General features: G+C 56.6%; 1 protein-coding gene across 11 annotated transcripts in view; it reads left to right on the forward strand.

Moving 5' to 3' along the window:
* HSPG2 (heparan sulfate proteoglycan 2) overlaps nt 1-18,142 on the forward strand; it is a 117,369-nt gene that overhangs the window by 34,126 nt on the left and 65,101 nt on the right. For 6 of the 11 annotated variants that reach the window (XM_045378591.3, XM_065528196.2, XM_065528204.2 and 3 more), the window contains exons 2-10: nt 7,104-7,239; nt 8,164-8,208; nt 13,472-13,581; nt 13,681-13,739; nt 14,025-14,185; nt 15,433-15,483; nt 16,402-16,530; nt 16,794-17,048; nt 17,134-17,253. In XM_045378591.3, the coding sequence (XP_045234526.3) occupies nt 7,104-7,239; nt 8,164-8,208; nt 13,472-13,581; nt 13,681-13,739; nt 14,025-14,185; nt 15,433-15,483; nt 16,402-16,530; nt 16,794-17,048; nt 17,134-17,253 (1,066 nt within the window). The remainder of the gene's footprint in view (nt 1-7,103; nt 7,240-8,163; nt 8,209-13,471; nt 13,582-13,680; nt 13,740-14,024; nt 14,186-15,432; nt 15,484-16,401; nt 16,531-16,793; nt 17,049-17,133; nt 17,254-18,142) is intronic. The other 5 variants (XM_065528203.2, XM_074017617.1, XM_065528208.2 and 2 more) reach the window with 1 other exon arrangement.

Below are 18,142 nucleotides of genomic sequence, written 5' to 3' on the forward strand. Positions count from 1 at the left end.
AACTCCTGGCCTCAGGTGATCCGACTGCCTCTGCCTCCCAAAGTTCTAGGACTACAGGTGTGAGCCACCATGCCCGGCCTTTTGCTCCCATTTCATATTGAAGAGAACTAAGTCTGGGAGGGATTGTTATGCAAAGACAGGGGGTGTCTTAGAATGGATTTCAGGGCTCCTGTGACCTAGTCCCCTCCTTCCCTTTGGATGAAGTGTTATGGCCTCTGTTGTGTTAATGGGAACTGAGGACTAGAGGTAATTCTGGCGCTTTCAAGCTGTGTAATCTCGGGCAGGTCTCCTTCTGAAGTTCGCTTTCTTCTGTCAGGTGGGTTAATTTCCACCTCAGGACTGTTGGGCAGGTTCATTTATCTGGTTTGTCCGTGAGTCCGCAGATTTATTAGTACCTACTGTGTGTTTTCTGTTGTGGGGTTGCAGCAATGCTCAAAACAGATCAAAGTCACTGCCTTCTGCGTGTTGTTCGCATGGACTGAGATGGTAGGTGTGGATGCCCAGTGCATACAGTAGGGACTCACTAAAGTTAGCTAAAAGGTAAAGGAGGCAGGGGCTTGTCCAAGGCAACATGGTGAGTGTGGGGCTGAGCTGGGACTAGAAACTCCAGATCCCCGCTTCCCGCCCTCTGGGCCTCCGCTGAAGGCCCTGACCTGCCCCAGCGCTCCGAAAAGCCCTGGATGGAATGCAGCTTTTCCAGGTTGCAGGCCTTGATATGAGCTTACAGAGGGCAGGGGTCAGAGGTCAGAAGCAGGGCGCTGCTGGGAGCTGTGCCTCTGAGCTAGCCAAATACAGAAGCATGAACCCAGCAGAGGGGAGTCCTGGTTTCAGACTCCATTCCCATTGCCTCTGCTGTGTGACCTGGGTCAGGCAACGGTACCTCTCTGAGCCTGGTTTCCTTATCTATCAAATAAGGATGCCTCCAGTGTCTCCCTTGTGAGGTTGTGGTGGATCTGAGTGACGTAAGCCTTGTGAAGACCTTAGCTCAGCCCCTGGCACAAAGAAGCCCTGGATGCATGTTGGACCCTCTCCTTGTTTGGGGGGCTCCATATTCCTCCTGGCTGACTGGCTGGCAAAGTTCCTGCCACCTTGGGGGCCTCCGTGTAAGAAGCTGGCAGGCCTCCCGAGTGGCACGGGCAGCACAGGCATGCCAGAGGAGGCTGTGGCCACCTCCCTTCCGGCCCGGCGCCCCTCTCAGACTGCCAGGGGATTAAAGGCCTTTTGGCCTTTGTGTCAGGTTCTCCCGCCTCTGGCAGTTTGTACAACAAAGTGCTGCCCCAACAGATTCCTTCCCCTGTGCTGTCTGTCGCCTGTGGACAGGGCACTGGGTGGCCTGGGGGTGGGGCAGGGCACCTTGATCCTGTATCTGGGGCCTGGGTTGCAGCTGAATAGGGGAAGCACTTGTTTTGGGGTTACCTAGGAGCCTGTATCCTGGCAGAGGGGGACGGGGACCTTGTCTGGGTTCAGATCCCTCCCCAGAGATTTGGGGACCATGGGTCACATTGTCTGCTGGTTCCTCGGCAGGAAGCAGGGGAAGGGGCACGGAGGCAGAGCCCGTGGTGACCGTGGCAGGGAGGCAGGTGGGCAGGCAGTAGCTCTTTTGTCTCCCCGCCCCCGCACCGTCTCTGGATTTTGATGGGGTGAGCTCACTCTATCCCCACATGCCTGGAGCCTGGCCCTGGGCAGCTGCAGCCGCCCTGGGGACCATGCAGTGCTCAGACCTTCCTGCCTAGCTGTGGGGGCAGTGGGGGCTCAGTCCCAGGCCTGGGCTACAAGCAGGGTGGGGTGGGCTGGCTGCCGAAGGCATGTGAGGAATGTCACTGGAGAAGCCCAAAGCCCTGGGTTGGTCCCAGAGTCAGCCTCTGAGCAGGCAGACAACTTTGAGCCATGGGACCCAATTCTATTGCCCACCCCTTGCTAGGGTCCCGCCCGCTCAGCCAGGCTCCTCCCTTCATCCCAGATCTGGAGGTGACCCCAGGCCTGAGCCCACACCTCATACTCCCCATGCATCACCCCTCAACTACACCTACCCCTCACCCCTACCCTGCACCCCCTGCGTAGTGCGAACCCTAATGCTTATTAAGCAGTTACTGTATAAGTAATTCTAGTACTTATTAAGCACTTATTGTATAAGTAAACACCTCACTAAATGCCTTACCTGCTAGATCCCATTTACCGAGACAATCCTCTCTGAGCCTCAGTTTCTTCATCCAGAAAATGGAAATAATAATAACACAAGCTCACAGTTCCTTGACCGAAAGCCTCAGAGTCAGATGTGTTTTGGAATTCAGAATTTTTCAAGTTTGAGGAAGGTGACATAGAGCATGTACCCAGCCAGGATGTGACATCCCCACTGGAGTCTGGGGGTCACATCCCATGATCAAACAACAGTAATAATGCTGCAGTGAAACGCAGGACTCTTGCCGCTGAGTGGAGTGTATACACTCTGAATAGCTTCATGTCAGTTCAGGTCAGGGCTTGGCACCAAGTGAGCTTGCTATAAACTCTTTTTTGAGAGTCTTGCTCTGTCGCCCAGGCTGGAGTGCAGTGGTGTGATCTCGGTTCACTGCAACCTCTGCCTCCCGGGTTCAAGCAATTCTCCTACCTCAGCCTCCTGAGTAGTTGGGACTATAGGCATGCACCACCACGCCGGGCTAATTTTTGTATTTTTAGTAGAGACGGGGTTTCGCCATGTTGGCCAGGCTGGTCTCGAACTCCTGGCCTCAAGTAATCTGTACCAGCTCTCCGTATCTGTACCTCCCCCACCTTCTCTCCGCTCTGTGCCCCACTCTTGTGGTTTTCTCCTCAGTGCTGAGTCCTTTCCTAGCCAGCCTTGTCTGCCTCTTTATCCTCACCCAGGCCAGGAGAGGAGGATCCAGCCTGCATTCATTGTCCCCAAGGACACAACTTGGACCTGGAGTTCCATGTGACCCTTGTTCTCACTAGGAGGGCCTGGACGTAGCCCACCTCTGGGATTAGGTGCCTCCCAGAAGCCTTCGCCTACAGTCCTGCCTGTGTTCAAGGAATGCCTGCCCACTGGGGGCCGCCCTGCCTGCATCCCGGCCCTAAGCAATTGTTCTCAGCCTGTTAGAACAGTTCTCTGGCCTGGGCCCGGTTGAGTCAGCTGCCTGCACCCCCCCAACCAGGAACTGGAGGGTCTGGAAAATCCCCCTCTCTGCTTAGCTCCTTCCTTTCTGGCTGAGGTCTGCCCCCTAGACCCCTCCTCTCCGGCTCCCCGTCTGGCTCCAACACATGTCTGAAGTGCTGGGTTCCTCTGGGAGGAAGCCGGGCTCCCTCACAGCCGGAGACGGGCTGGAGGGCAGGAAACCTGGGTTCTATTTCTGCCTCTGACCTTGGAGCCGCTAATGGCCCTCCTTGGGACCTGAGGCACATGCTGCATGGCCCCAGGCTACTGCCAGCTCAGGCATCCCATGGGGCCGTCCTGAGAGCTGGTCGGGTTGGGGATAGGGACTGGCCAACCCTGGGCTCCCTGATATTGCTGTCTGCTTAGGCCTCATGGTCAACCCAGAGGTCCAGCCCTGCCTCATTTCCTGGTGAGCAGAAGGCTTGGGGTGGGATGCCAGCTCCTCACCTGCTATCTGAGCAGATGCGTCTCCCGGGACTCACTGGGAAAGGGGAGCATTCATACCTCCTCAGCCACCTCCAAGGGTCACTGTCAACTCAGGTGATACTAGGCTGAGGAAATGCATTACAAAGTGACGTGCAGTGTGGCAGAGAGGCTTTGCAAGAGTGACTCCCAGTGATCTCATATCTGCCTCATTGCACACCCCTGGTCACAGAGGTGGGATAGCACAGTGGCAGCTGCTTAGGTATTGGAGCCCGACCACCAGGGTTCGAATCTCAGCCCTGCCACATGCCAGTTTCACCAGGTAACCTTTCTCTGCTCTCTTTGCCCCCCTTCTCAGTGTAACCCCGTAAGACCTATAACCTGGTTTAGAAGTGCCTGGTGCCTAGTAAGTGCCCAATAAATGTTAGCTGTTATTATTCCTCAAGCAGATCCTGGGCTTTCCCGTTCTGGGTCCAAGGTCCTTCTATGGTCAAGTCTCAAGTTCCTTTTGGCTCTTTCTGGGAGCCTCTTTCCTGTCTGGTTCCATCTCCTCTCGCAGATGTGAAATACAGCTGCTGGAACCTTTTGATCTTTAGCTTTTTACAGATGAAGCCTCTGCTCTTGCTGACTTATTCCTTGCTATGGGCCCTGATCTGACCCTGGATCCTCAGACCCTGGGGTGGGGGCTGCAAGCAAGAGCAGACTGGCAGATGGAGGGGTCCGTGCTCTAGGGTCCTGTGGTGGAGTGTGGGGTCCTTCTGTCCAAGTCCCGACGTGCTCTGGCCTCTCTTTCCCCTCTCCCTGCAGATGTGTGTTCCTGGCTTTCTTTCCATGTTGAATCTCACTTTGCTATTTCCTGTCTGGTCCCAAGGCCACCCCTGCCACCACCTCCTGACCAGCTCCCTGCTCCCTGGGAAAAGCTGTGGACCTTGCACATGACTCACCACTCGGTTTGCCTTTCTAGACGGCAGTGTCTAGGAGATGCCGGGAGTCTCAGTGCTCCAGGCATGCCCTCCGTAACCTTGGTTGCAATGGGAGGGGGATTGGCATTGACGGAGCCCCCCACCAGGTTGGGAGGACCCCTCAAATCTCCTCTATCCAGAGTCAGTGCCCCTGCACCAGCCCCAGCCTCATGCCCGTGTTGGGTCAGTCAGGCCTGCTCCAGCCAGAGGGAACACTGCCCTGTACCCCACCCAGGGAAGGAGGCAGAACCCCTGGCAGGGGCTGGTCTTATGGTTCTTAACCAGTGGCTGTGGGAATCCCCTGGACATGCAAAATTATAACCACCCTCCTGGGATGGAAGAACCTGACTCACTGTCTCTGAGAAGGAGCCCAGGAATCTGCATTTCTCACCAGCTCCCGGAGGTTCTAAAGCACACTCCTGAATGCACATCCCACTGACACAGCCTAGAAGTCCACAGGCCAGCACTCAGGAGGACAGGGATGGGTGCTTATGCACAGGGAGAGGGCAGGGAGAGGAGAAGGAACAGGAGGCAACGTTTGCCGGTGGATTGTTGGGGGCAAGGGCTTTAGGCCAAAGCAGGAATAAGATGTGGACAATGCAGATGAACAAATGGCACCCAGCCACTCCCCCATCCAGGGAACTCACAGCCTAGGACAGGAGATGCTTTTAGATTGCCTAGAGGTAGGTAGTGCCTCCCCAAAGCAAGTCAGCTTCAAGGAGTGACTGAAATGCGTAGGTGATGACATTTTTGTCCATTCATTTATTCATTGATTCATTCAAGTATTTATTGAGCACGGGGTGCAGAGAAGGTGGAGATGAATTCATCACAGCCCTTGCCTTCAAGGTGCTTCCATTCCAATGGAGGTACAGACAATAACCTTGTGAGCCCAGGAGGGCCCAGAACCAGACTGGGGGTTGAGGTCACTGTGAACAGCAAGGAGTTAGGACAAAGAGAGTTTCCCGTCATCCTTATTGAGGCATAAATACACACAACAAAATATACCCATTTTCAGGGTGCAGTCAGTAATGAGACGTGTATGTCCAGTGAACCATCACCCCAGAAGGTTCTCTTGTGCCCCCTTCCCAGCCACCCCCAGCCTGCCCTTGGTCCCAAGTGACTACTGATCTTTCTGTCACTATGGATTAGACTTTCACCCCCAAGGGTTCATATAAATGGAATCGTAGAGTTTGTAGTCTTTTGTGTCTGGCTTCTATCAGATCCACGCGTATCAATCAGTCGTTTGTTCCTCCTTATTCCTGAGTAGGTGGAGGAGGTGGTATTTAAGCTGATTTCGGAGGATGCATTGGAGTTCGCCTGAGAAACAAAGAGAGGAAGGGCATTCCAGCAGAGGGCCCGGCGTGAGAAATGCCAGAGGCGTGAGGGACATGGACTGTGGGAGCTGTGGGGTTGGGGAGGGAAGGGGGCCTGGCTAGCTCTTTGTTTTTTTCTCCTCTTTGGCCTTTTCTCTGGCTTGGACCTCACTACCTTGTCTAGCCCTTGTGGGTTTGGTTTTCAAAAGCAAGACCATTTCCTTCTGGCTTAAGGCCAGGGCAGGGCCTGAGGCCCTCAGGCCAGGCCATTACCAGTCTGTGCATACTTGTGTTTATAGAATCTGGGGTCCAGCCATCATGAATCTGCACACTTGTGGGCCACGGGGTTCCCGGGGTTCCCTTGGGCTCCCCTGGGTTTGTTTTCCTCTAAGTTATTTGGTAAAACTGCTTTGGAAACATCCAGATCTTGTCTAGGGGGAAAGAGGCACTCATTGCCCGGACCCACACCTGAGAAGGCAGGTGTTACGGCCGCTGGGGCCCTTCTGCTCCGGCCCACATAGCACAGGCCCCAAGGTAGAGCTTATCCTGGGCTCAGCAGCAGCCTGAGGTCACGTGGAGTTGACACCACGCCTGTCCCCATTCAGCCCAGATGCTGGGCTCTGCCTCCGCGCTGCTGGGCGCAGAGATGAGCCTGTCAGTGTGGCTGCATGTGCCAAAGCTAATTCTCCAACACAGTGGAATGTGTTCCCTGCAGCCTGGAGACGGGCAGGCCAGAGGGAGGCAGGAAGAGGAGCCAAACAGCCTGGGGAGGAGCTGCCTGGGGAGGCATCAGCTTTGAGCAGCTCGCCCTCGACTTCTGCCTGTGTCCCCACCCATGCTGACCCTGGCCATCCTTCCACCTGCCTGTGCCCCCGATCTGCGCTGGCTGAGGTCACCCCTTTACCCGCCCGCATCCCCCCATCCACTCACTCATGTCCTGGGTGTCCCTTGCCTTCTCCCAAGGAAAAGGAGTCTTTACTTACTAAAGTGATTTACATTTTATTGTCTGTTTTATTTGAGGATTCATTCAGAATTTACAGGCTTGGGCTCTGAAGCCTCCAGGGGCTAATGGGGCTTGGGGAAACTGAGTCAAAAACGAGTTCAGCCCCAGCCTGGCTCACTGAGCCATACTAAGTCAAATTTAACCACTAGGGGGCCTGGGGGTGGGACTCTGGGTCCCCCTGGAAGTGAGGGGAAGGACCGTGGGGCTCAGTGGGAGCTGGACAGAGTGACTCAATCGGCTCTGTCGTTCGCTTACAGGTGACCCACGGGCTGAGCGCGTACGATGGCTTATCTCTGCCTGAGGACACGGAGACCGTCACAGCAAGCCAAATGCGCTGGACACATTCGTACCTTTCTGATGATGAGGACATGCTGGCTGACAGCACCTCCGGAGGTGAGCCAAGGATCCGAGGCTGGGAGCAGAGGGGTGGGGGGTGAGACTGTGCTTCTTCCCACTGGTCTTTAAAGAGGCCCCATGAAGTTCCACAAGGTGGTTCCTCAAGAGATGGGCTGTGTGTGTCCTGAGCCCTGGTCCCCATGACCCCAGCATCCTCCACTTACAACCTGTGTGGCCCTGGGCTGGTCATCATTCTACAGCCTGGGACTGTCAGGACCTACCAGGCAGATGGCTGGCAATGCAGCGTGCAGGACGATCACGCATCCTGTACCCCACCTCCTTGTTCTCACCTGGAGGCTAGTCTGATCTGCCCGTTCCCACCCCAGCCACTGGACAGATAATTTGAGTCCCTGGAGTTTGGGGCATCAGCCCACATCTTCTCTCTCTCTCTCTCTCTTTTATTTTATTTTACTTTTGTTTTGTTTTGTTTTGTTTTGTTTTGTTTTGTTTTTTGAGATGGAGTCTCAGTCTGCCGCCCAGGCTGGAGTGCAGTGGTGCAATCTCAGCTCACTGCAGCCTTTGCCTCCGGGGTTCAAGCAATTCTACATCAGCCTCCTGAGTAGGTGGGACTACAGGCGGGTGGCACCACACCCGGCTAATTTTTGTATTTTTAGTAGAGACGGGGTTTCACCATGTTGGCCAGGCTGGTCTTGAACTCCTAACCTCAAGTGATCCACCCGCCTCAGCCTCCCAAAGTGCTTGAGCCATCGAGCCCAGCTGGCCCACACGCTCTGTGATGGAGGCTTCCAAGCCGACTTTCACAGGCCCCCTCCCTAGGCATCAGGGAGGAGGGTGATTGACCATTCTGTGCTTCCTCAACCCTGCCCCACTGTATGCTAGGTGCCCAGAACAGTGCCTGACACACAGTAAGTACTCAACAAATATTTGTTGTTGCTGATTACGTCTCTTTTTTGCTTATAGACGACCTGGGCAGTGGGGACCTGGGCAGCGGGGACTTCCAGATGGGTAAGTTGCTGCGGGCCTCCCGCAGGTCTCCCTCCTGCCCCCCAGGGAAGCCCCAGAGCCAGTCTCCTGGGCTGAGGGCCTCGAGGGCTCCTTGGGCCTGCCCCTGGGGTACAAAGCAAGGAGAAGTGGGGGTGATCTCTTAACCTGCGGAGTGACAGTTGTGCAGACTGATTGGGAGGTCCCTGCAAGGCTGGTGTGGCCAGGTCCTGTGCTTGCCCATGCCACAGGCACAGGTATCAGGGCAATGGGCAGATAAAGCCCAGTTCTGCTGGGGGCTGAGAGCCAGTCAGCTGTTCCACATTCAAAGCAATGTTCTCACCTCCCAGGGCAGCTCAACTGTTGAGTCCTTCCCCAGAGCTCTCCTGGTGGCACAGAGCTGGGGGTCCCAGGCAAAGACAAGCAGAGCAGAGGGGCTCTGTGGAATCAGGCATTCAGGCATCCAGCAGGGCGGGCAGGGCTCAGAGTGAGCCTGACCCTAGGCTTGGGAGAGAACCCTGCCTCCTAAGTGCTGGCCTGTGGACTTCTAGGCTGTGCCCATGGCATGTGCATTCAGGAGTGTGCTTTAGAACTTCCAGGAGCTCGTGAGAAATGCAGATTCCTGGGCTGCTTCTCAGTGACAGTGAGTCACCTGCTGGGAAGCAAGGGTTCCCAGCTTAGGGAGGCAAGGCTGGGCTCTTGGAGGGAGGAGAGTCAGCCCCCACCCTGGTCAGACTGGCCCAGCACTGGGATGGGGGCTCATAGTCCCCACTTCCTTCCACTCTGGGATACTGGGTGGAGAAGGACTTACCCGAGGACAAGGCCCCGTGGCTCTTTATGGTTCCTACCGCCCTCTCTGGGAGGCAGCTCCTGGGACAGTCTATGACCAGGGCCAAGGATGGAGCAGGTGCTTAGGTCAGACCAACCACTGGGCCACCCCGTGGTATCCAGAACTGCCTTCACCCTAGGTAGGCCTTGGCCAAATCTGGCCTGGGCCTACTTCAGGGGTGGAGTCACCTCCCTTTAGCTGACATATCAGGGGTCTTCAAATGCCAGCGGGTGGCATCCTAACTGGGTCAGTGTAGACAGGAGGGTGGGTCCCTGGGTAACCTGGTCCTGACTGTGACCTCCCAGGGCCTGGACTTGGGCTCCGCCTGAAGGTTTTCCTCGTGTAGGTCTCCACGAGGCTGCAGGATGCCTGGGAACTGGGCGGGGCTTGGGAGAGGGAGTGTCAGGTGGGTTCCAGGCACACAAACCATGTCCCATCCTGCAATGGCCTATGCTAGTGTGTCCCTGGAGCTGCCTCTGGCCAAGCCGGGCTTGCCTCTGAGTCCACCCTGTCCATTCATGAACCATCTCCAGCCCCTGCCCCAGCTGGGCAGTCCTGGCCAGTCCACCTGCCCTCCCTGAGAAGCAGCTGTGAGGGCAGGCGAGGCCAGAGGGGAAGAGGTGGGGAACAGGGCACCACAGCTGGAGGGGCCCAAGACCAGGGTAGGTGCCTTTCCTCACAAGTGGAAACAGGTGGGGCCTCAGACCCTCCAGGCCCAAACCCTGGCTCCTGCCAGCTGCCCTTGGGGCAAGTCCAGGCAGCTGGGCTGAATGGCAGTCAGGGAGGCAGCAGGTATGACTTCCTGATCCCAGGGTCCCAGGGCGCCCGCTCAGCCTTGACCAAGGGCAGCGCCCCCACTGCGCCCATGAGCCAGGGCCATCCTGACCGTCATGGGGCCATGCCTAGGCTCTGGCCCAGTCCCAGACCCTGGACTCCAGCCCTTGAGATGGCTCTTCCCCTCCTCCCCCGGGCATGGCTGTGGCTCTCTGGCTCAGCTCCAGCCCCCTGTGTGTCAACACCCATCCCTGATAGCCTCCCCTCCCAGGACCCCTTCCCACCTCTCCTCCCCCAGTTTCTTTCCATCTTCTGACCTGTGTCTTTCTGTCTTCCCCCATGCCCATGTGTCCCGCTCTGACCCTTGTCTGCATGTCTGTGTGTGTCCCCTGTCCGCCCTGTCCTGGGCCCTCTTCCCCACTCCTTGGGTGTCTGTCTCTGCACCTCCTCCCTCTGCCTCATCCTGTTCTTCTCCCTCTCTCTGGCTCACCATCTCTGCCTCTGTCGCCCCCTGTCTGTCCCTCTCTCCCCTCTGCCTGTTCTTTTCTTTTTTTTTCCCCACTGCCTTTTTCTTCACCTTGGTCTTGCCTTTTCTCTCTCATTCTCCCCACCCTCACTTTCTGTGTCTCTGTCTCTGTCTTTCTGTCTCTTTGTGTCTCCCTCTCTCTTTCATCGTCTCTGCCTCTCTCTGCTTCTCTCCGTCTCGTCTCCCTTCCTTGCCTCCTTCTCTGTCTCTACTCTGCAGGCTCAGGGCCGCCCCTGGGCCGCCCGCCCGTGGCTGGCATGATGGTCTCCGAGCCTGATGAGGAGTCCCCTCTCAGTAAGTGACCCAGGCCTGGGCCAGGTGGGAGTGCTGCTCTCCCTCTGCCTCCCTCCCCATCCTCTCTCCCCACTCTTCCTTTTCTCTCCTTTCTTCCTATTCTCTTCCTCCCCAACCTGCACTTTGCTACGAGTCACACAAGAGGCTCAGAGGCACCTCCCTGCGGAGTCCAGGGGCCAGGCCAGCCACTGCCCCTGCCCAGGACACAGCCAGGCCCACCCTGGGCCCACAGATCTAAATGCAGTGGACTGGGACCCTGGCGTTCTTCCCCATGGGGTGCCGGTCGGGCAGAGTTGGGTGCAACAGCCCTGCAGGGAACCAGGCCCTGCATTCCAGAGGCCACTTGTGTCTGCCCCGGCACAGGCCAATCCTGGGCCCACCCGAGGGATCCACAGGGACCCAGGACTGGAGTTCAGGGGCCTGGGTGTGTTGCAGGGAGTTCTGTTGGGCAGGGATGGGAATCAGGAGTTGGTGAGTAGCCTCCTCCGGGGCCAGGGCTGGTCAGGAGTGCAGCTCCCACTTCCACCCTGAGTGCAGAGCAGCTGCCTCCCTCTCCCAGCCTCTGGCTCCGAGGGAACTCACCAGATAGGGTAAGAGGAAGGAGAGGACTGGCCAGAGAGCACCCCTATTCCAAGGCACCCTCGCCCCTGCTGGCTGCACCAATGTCCTTGGCTCTGGAGGCTGGTTCTTTTTTTTTTTTTTTTGGATGGAGTCTCACTCTGTCACCCAGGCTGGAAGGCAGTGCAGTGGCACAATCTCGGCTCACTGCAACCTCTGCGTCCCTGGTTCAAGCAATCCTCCTGCCTCGGCCTCCTGAGTAGCTGGGATTACAGGCACGCACTACCACGCGTGGTTAATTTTTGTATTTTCACCATGTCGGCCAGGCTGGTCTCGAACTCCTGACCTCAAGTGATCTGCCCGCCTTGGCCTCCCAAAGTGCTGGAATTACAGGCGTGAGCCACCGTGCCCAGCCCGGGGACTGGTTCTTAAAACAGAGGTGGCCTCACCTTCTGCCCCAGTGCTCAGGCACCAGCTGCAGGGTGAGAGACGGAGGGTGTTCGCCTGGACCTGCCCTTGGTCTCGAAGAACGAAGGGGGGTGGGGTCAGGCTGGAGGGCCTGTGCCCTTCCCAGGCCCTAGTAGAAAGGGGCTTTGTGGAGCTCCAGCCCCCTTCCCCAGGAGCGGACACATTCCTGGGCAGAGGCCCGGCCTCCTCACCCGCCCTGGGCCATGGGGCTGAGGCCAGGGGCTTGGGTGGGGGGACTCTCAATGGGCCTCTGTGCCGGCTCACAAGGGGCCTCTGTAGCTGAGCCATGGCCCCCACACTCCAGCCCACAGAGCCCCGCCCACCCGGCACCCAGGAGCCCGGCCCAGCGGTTCAGGGCAGGCAGCGCCAGGGCTTTCTTCACCTGAGCCACAGAGCAAGAACGTCCTATGCACCTGCGGGCCTGACAGACAGAGTAAAGCGGGAGGAGGATGGGCCTGGCAGTAGCACAGACAGTGCCACTCCCTGCTCTGCCACCTACACACCGGATTTCAGATTTTTGGATTAGGGATGCTTAGCTTGTATATGACTCATTTGTCACTCTTACTCATTCATATTTATCACATACATGAATTCACAAACATTGTGAAACATAATGAGTATAAAATGTCTAGAATATAGTAGGTGCTTAAGAAACGATAGATGTACTTTGGGAGGCCATAGCGAGAGGATTGCTTGAGCGCAGGAGTTTGAGACCAGCCTGGGCAACATAGCAAGACCCCATCTCTATCAAAAGTCAAAAAATTAGATGGGCATGGTGGCATGCACCTGTAATCCCAGCTACTCAGGAGGCTGCAGTGGGAGGATAGCTTGAGCCTTGTAGGTTGAGGCTGCTGTGAGCTGTGATTGTGCTACCGCACTCCAGCCTGGGTGACAGAGCAAGACCCTGCCTAAAAAAACACAAGAGATGCATGTGTATGTTCACGCCAGTCTGAGATGAATTTGTTCAGCCATCACTTTCGAGGAATCCGCTGTGTGCCAGGCACTCGGCAAGCACTAGGGATGCGGTCGTGAATGAAATCCCAGGTTCCCCCTCATCAAGCTTAGAGTCTGGTGGTAGAGAGGATGACAGCAGCTTTGATTCTCAGGTGCTTTGCTGTGTGCCAGGCACTGCATCTGAGTATAACGGCCTGGTGCATGTGAACACAGCATCATGCACTCCTCGCAGCCACGCAGGTGGTGCATACAGTCAATATCCCCATTAGGAAACAGAAACTCAGAGCCGAGGTCAGTGCCTGAGGCGTGGCTGGCCTTAGAACGCACGATTGTTACTGTGATGTGAAACCTGGCAGAATCTACACAGTACACGGTGGAAGGTGCTCTGCTAGGGAAAGCAGGGTACTGTGAGAGCCCAGGGGAACGGTCTCTACCCCAGCCAGGGCAGATCAGGAAGATCAGGAGACAATGGCTGAGCCAGGTCCTGAGGAATGACTAGGAACTGGCCAAGGAAGGCTGGCAGAGCCTTTCCCATTCACACACAGGTAATCCCTGTGCCAGGCCAGCCCCCTCTGGGAACCACCCCTTCTTGTCCAGCCTTCCTCTGAACTGCGGGGGTCTCCTCTTCTGCACTCGCACGTGGTTTCTGGATCAGGCCATTTCCCCTGTTAGTTAAAGCCCCTCAGTCAAGTTGGGGCTTTGACATTGACCCTTGAGCATGTATACCTACAGGCAGTGCTGGGCATAGCTGTGGGCACACAGGTGTCAGTCTTAAGGGAGGCCTCCCGGGGCTATCCCCCCAACTCTGTCTGAATGCTCCAACTGCCTAAGGCCACTACATGCCAGGCCGGAGCTCTCAAAATGATCCTCCTTTGATTTTCCAGTTTATTTCCGAGCCCTGGTGAATTTCACTCGCTCCATCGAGTACAGCCCTCAGCTAGAGGACGCAGGCTCCAGAGAATTCCGAGAGGTGTCCGAGGCTGTGGTAGACACGGTGAGGTGAAGGGGGTTCGGGAAGCTCGTGGGTGTGGTGGGGCAGGACCGAGGATGGGGTGAAGGCCTCTGGGGCTGATGGCACTGTGTCCCTCCCCAGCTGGAGTCGGAGTACTTGAAAATTCCCGGAGACCAGGTTGTCAGTGTGGTGTTCATCAAGTGAGAAGGGGCCCCCTGGGGGTTGCTGGGGGACTTGAGTGGGTAACCTGGAGGGGGCTGATGAGGATGAGAAGGAAGCCTGGCACCGCAGAAAGGCCTATGGGATGAGTCGCTATGGGTGGAAATTCAGGAATTGGTGGGGGGATCATTGGGACCTTTAGTTGCCCTTCTTTGGGTACAGGCTGTCCTGGAACAGGGCCTGAGCGTCGGGGCAGGAGCCTCATGGAGTAGCTGAGAACACAGGCGTCTCGCTGACCCTCGTCTCCTGCCCATCTCCACCCCCAGGGAGCTGGACGGCTGGGTTTTTGTGGAGCTGGATGTGGGCTCGGAAGGGAATGCAGACGGGGCTCAGATTCAGGAGGTGCTGCTCAGGGTCATCTCCAGTGGCTCCATGGCCTCCTACATCACCTCTCCCCGGGGATTCCAGTTCCGACGCCTGGGCACAGGTGAGCCTATCCTGGTGTCTGGGGTTGCCTCCTCCAGACTCGTGGGGTCCCCTTTCAGTGTCTCCACCATGGGCTCCCAACTTGGGCTTGCACACCACTAGAAACAGGGAGCTCACTACCCTCCTGAGTCTGCCCCATCGATCCTTATACAGTCTGGGCTTGGTAGAGTGCAGACTGTTTCCTCTAGCACATGCCCATTAGACCCAAGTTCTGCTCCTTCCTTCTAGACCTCTGCACATTGACAATAGGTAGTCAGGCCTTTATTTATCCTGTACGTACAAGTCCAAAACACATTAGTACTTAATAATAACCAGCAACTGTTTACTGAGCCCTGACTGCCTTTATTTCCTTCCTCTGGGTCAGTCTTCACAGCAATTCCTTTGAAGGAGATGTTATTCCTCCTGTTTCAGAGACGTGGGAACTGAGGCCCAGAAAGGAAAATCTGAATTTGTCCAGAATCAGATAGGCAGATAGTGAAAAGGCGAGGATTTCAAACAAACTCAGCGTCTATGACAGTCTTGCCAGAACCTGTGATGAGAGAAGCAGGAGAAACTGAGGCACAGAGAGACTAGGAAACTGGTCCAAACCACACAGCTGTTAGGTGCAGAATCCTGACCTTTGTACTCTGGGTCAGCCCAGATTTCCTTCTACTGTGCCCTTGGTCTCCTGTTTTAACCTCCTGAGTTTTTTGGTTTTTTTTTTCTCTAGACCGAACAGCCCTAGTTCATCCCTCACAGGCTGTGGTTCTCAGCCCTGTCTCCATCTCAGTTCCCTCTCTCTGGGAAGACCCTGACTCAGTGGAACTCAGAATGGAACAAACTCCACCCTAGCCCAATGAGGAAAAAATAGTGAAACCATCACCTCCCTTGTTCTGCACCTCAATTAAGCCAAGCGTGGTGGTGCACGCCTGTAGTCCTAGCTACTCAGGAGGCTGAGGCAGGAGCCCAGGAGTTTGAGGCTGCAGTGAGCCAGGATCATGCCACTGTACCCCAGCCTGGGTGACAGAGCAAAACCCTGCCTCTAAAACAAAACAAACAAACAAAAACCCTTAATTATTGCACCCCGAGATCAAGCTTGCTCTTCTGCATCATCAGGCCCAGGTCTAAAGACTGCTGGGGGTCCAGCCCTCCTCTCACTTTTCAATGAGTCCTCCTGGCTAGGGGTGGTGGAATGACCTGGCCCAGCCCTGCAGCCCTCAGCTCCTGGCTCCCAGGTGGAACAGCCACTGACCACATCTTCCTTTCCAGCACAGACCCCCCCACCCCCGCCGGCCGCTGTGGCGGTCGCAGTGACACCAGGTGAGAGTGTAAGCCAGGCCCAGGCCCAGCCAGGTTCCTAGAGAAGTTAAGGTTGGAGAGGAGGCCGGGCGTGGGGGTTCACGCCTATAACCCCAGCACTTTGGGAGGCCAAGATGGGAGGATTGCTTGAGGCAAGGAGTTCCAGACCAGCTTGGGCAACATAGCAAGACCCTGTCTCTAAAAAAATAAAAAAGAGAGAAAAAAAAATTTTTTTTAAAGGATGGGCCGGGTGCGGTGGCTCACACCTGTAATCCCAGCACTTTGGGAGGCCAAGGCGGGTGGATCACGAGGTCAGGAGATCGAGACCATTCTGGCTAACACGGTGAAACCCCATCTACTAAAAATACAGAAAATTAGCCGGGCGAGGTGGCGGGCGCCTGTAGTCCCAGCTACTTGGGAGGCTGAGGCTGGAGAATGGCGTGAACCCGGGAGGCAGAGCTTGCAGTGAGCCGAGATCGCGCCACTACACTCCAGCCTGGGCGACAGAGCGAGACTCTGTTTCAAAAAAATTAAAATAAATAAAAAAGGGATGGAGGGGAAAGAAGGGTGTGGGTGAGATGGCTGACTGAGCACAGCCCAAGACAACTGGGCACTCTCTTCCCTCCTTCTTTGTCCTCACTGGGCCAGGCTGTGGCCTGCATGTGTGTGGTGTGCTGGTTGCATGCGTGTGGCATGTCAACTGCCTGTGGGGTCTGTGTTAGAGATGGGGGAGGCCACTGCCACTTGTCCCATGCCCCACGCGTGCTGTGAGTGTGTCTAGTATGTGCTCGTTGCCCTCACTGTGCCTGCCAGAAACCAAGCTGCCTGACAAAGGGTCCTGAAGCCCGCTCCAGCCCTGCAGCACCTCTGCGTTCCCTACAGCTTCCCGCACCTCCCTCCTGCCACCTCTGACTCCAGTCTGCTTCCTTCCACCCGCAGTGCCCCAGTTCCCAAGAGCCTGCACGGAGGCTGAGTTTGCCTGCCACAGCTACAATGAGTGTGTGGCCCTGGAGTATCGCTGTGACCGGCGACCCGACTGCAGGGACATGTCTGATGAACTCAATTGCGGTGAGGGGATGTCTGAGGCCACAAGTGGTTTGGGCGCCAGGGGAGGGCCAGGGTGCTACACCTGGGTCTTGGAGCCCATCGAGGACTATGAGGGTTTGGTGCAGGCAGAGGATAGGGGCATAGGAAGGGTGATGACAGAGCTGGGCAGGAGGTGGCAGAGAGTGGTGTTGGGGAGTACAGGGTGGGCCTGGGGAGGGTTGGGGACAAGAAGCAGGTGAGGAGCCACCTGCTTCTGCCAAATGCCAAGCGGAATCTGTCCACAGAGGAACTGGTCCTGGGGATCAGCCCCACAGTCTCTCTCCTGGTGGAGACGACACCTTTACCGCTGCGGCCGGAGACAGCCATCATGCGACAGCCACCAGTCACCCACGCTCCTCAGCCCCTGCTTCCCGGTTCCGTCAGGCCCCTGCCCTGTGGGCCCCAGGAGGCCGCATGCCGCAGTGGTCACTGCATCCCCGGAGACTACCTCTGCGACGGACAGGAGGACTGCGAGGACGGCAGCGATGAGCTGGACTGTGGTGCGCACTGGCAGGGGTGCAGGTGGGTGCGGGGAGCGGGAAGCTGGCCCAGGAGGATGCTGCTGACCCCTGCCCTGTCTCCTAGGACCCCCACCACCCTGTGAGCCCAATGAGTTCCCCTGTGGGAATGGACATTGTGCCCTCAAGCTGTGGCGCTGTGATGGTGATTTTGACTGTGAGGACCGAACTGACGAAGCCAACTGCCGTGAGTATCCGAGGGTCCAGCGGAGGCCTCCGCCCTGCCCAGGTCGCTTGCTCCTGCCCCGTCTTCCACTCCTGCCCCGCCTTCCACTCCTGCCCCACCCCTACCCTGCACCTCTGCTTTCCACCCTCCCCAGTCCCCCAAGCCTGTTTGTTTGCTCTCCCTGGCTGAGTGCGGAAGGCCCTGGAGACACCCTCCAAGGTTTCTCTCTGACCAGAGCTGTAAGGCCTCTTGGCCCTGAGCTGGCCTTTGGTGAAGCTGTGTAGTTAGCCCGCCTGTGGTTCGTGTCTCTTCATTTCTTTCCTTTATTTTTGTTACCATGAAACTTCTCTTTGTTTTGTATGTGTGTCAGATGAATGACTAGGAGGGTTCTATGTGCCAAGGTCCCTTGGTGATGGGTCCTTGGCTTATGTATGCGAGTCAGAGCCTTACCCATCCATCTGTCCAACTCCCCAGCCACCCATGCACCCACGTATGCGCCCATTATCCATCCACCCAGCCCTTCATCCATCTCTCCACCCATCCACCTGTCATCCTTCTTCCCTCCCATCCGTCCTTCCAGCCTCCCACTGCCCCACCCTTATGGTATCCATCTTTCCAGTTCACGTTGTGGACATTATGGGCGTCCTGATAGTTAAATAGGAGGGGGAGGCTGGAGAGGCAGAGACCACATCAGGTGGTTTCCAGTATGTCCTGTCCCATGAGAAGCCTGATGCTTGTTAGTGCGAGATTGAGGATAATCTTCAGGCACTTCGCTGTGGTCCTGTTGGTGTGTCTGGGCACGTGTCCATGTTCCCACCGTGAGCTTGTCCAACTTCTCCTTGCCTTCCTTCCCCTGCCCACTCCACAGCAAGCCCTGGGGAGAGGCTGCATCATGCCACAGACCGGCAGA

This window comes from Macaca fascicularis, chromosome 1 (genome assembly GCF_037993035.2).
Source record: "Macaca fascicularis isolate 582-1 chromosome 1, T2T-MFA8v1.1".
In the NCBI taxonomy this organism is placed as follows: Eukaryota; Metazoa; Chordata; class Mammalia; order Primates; family Cercopithecidae; genus Macaca; species Macaca fascicularis.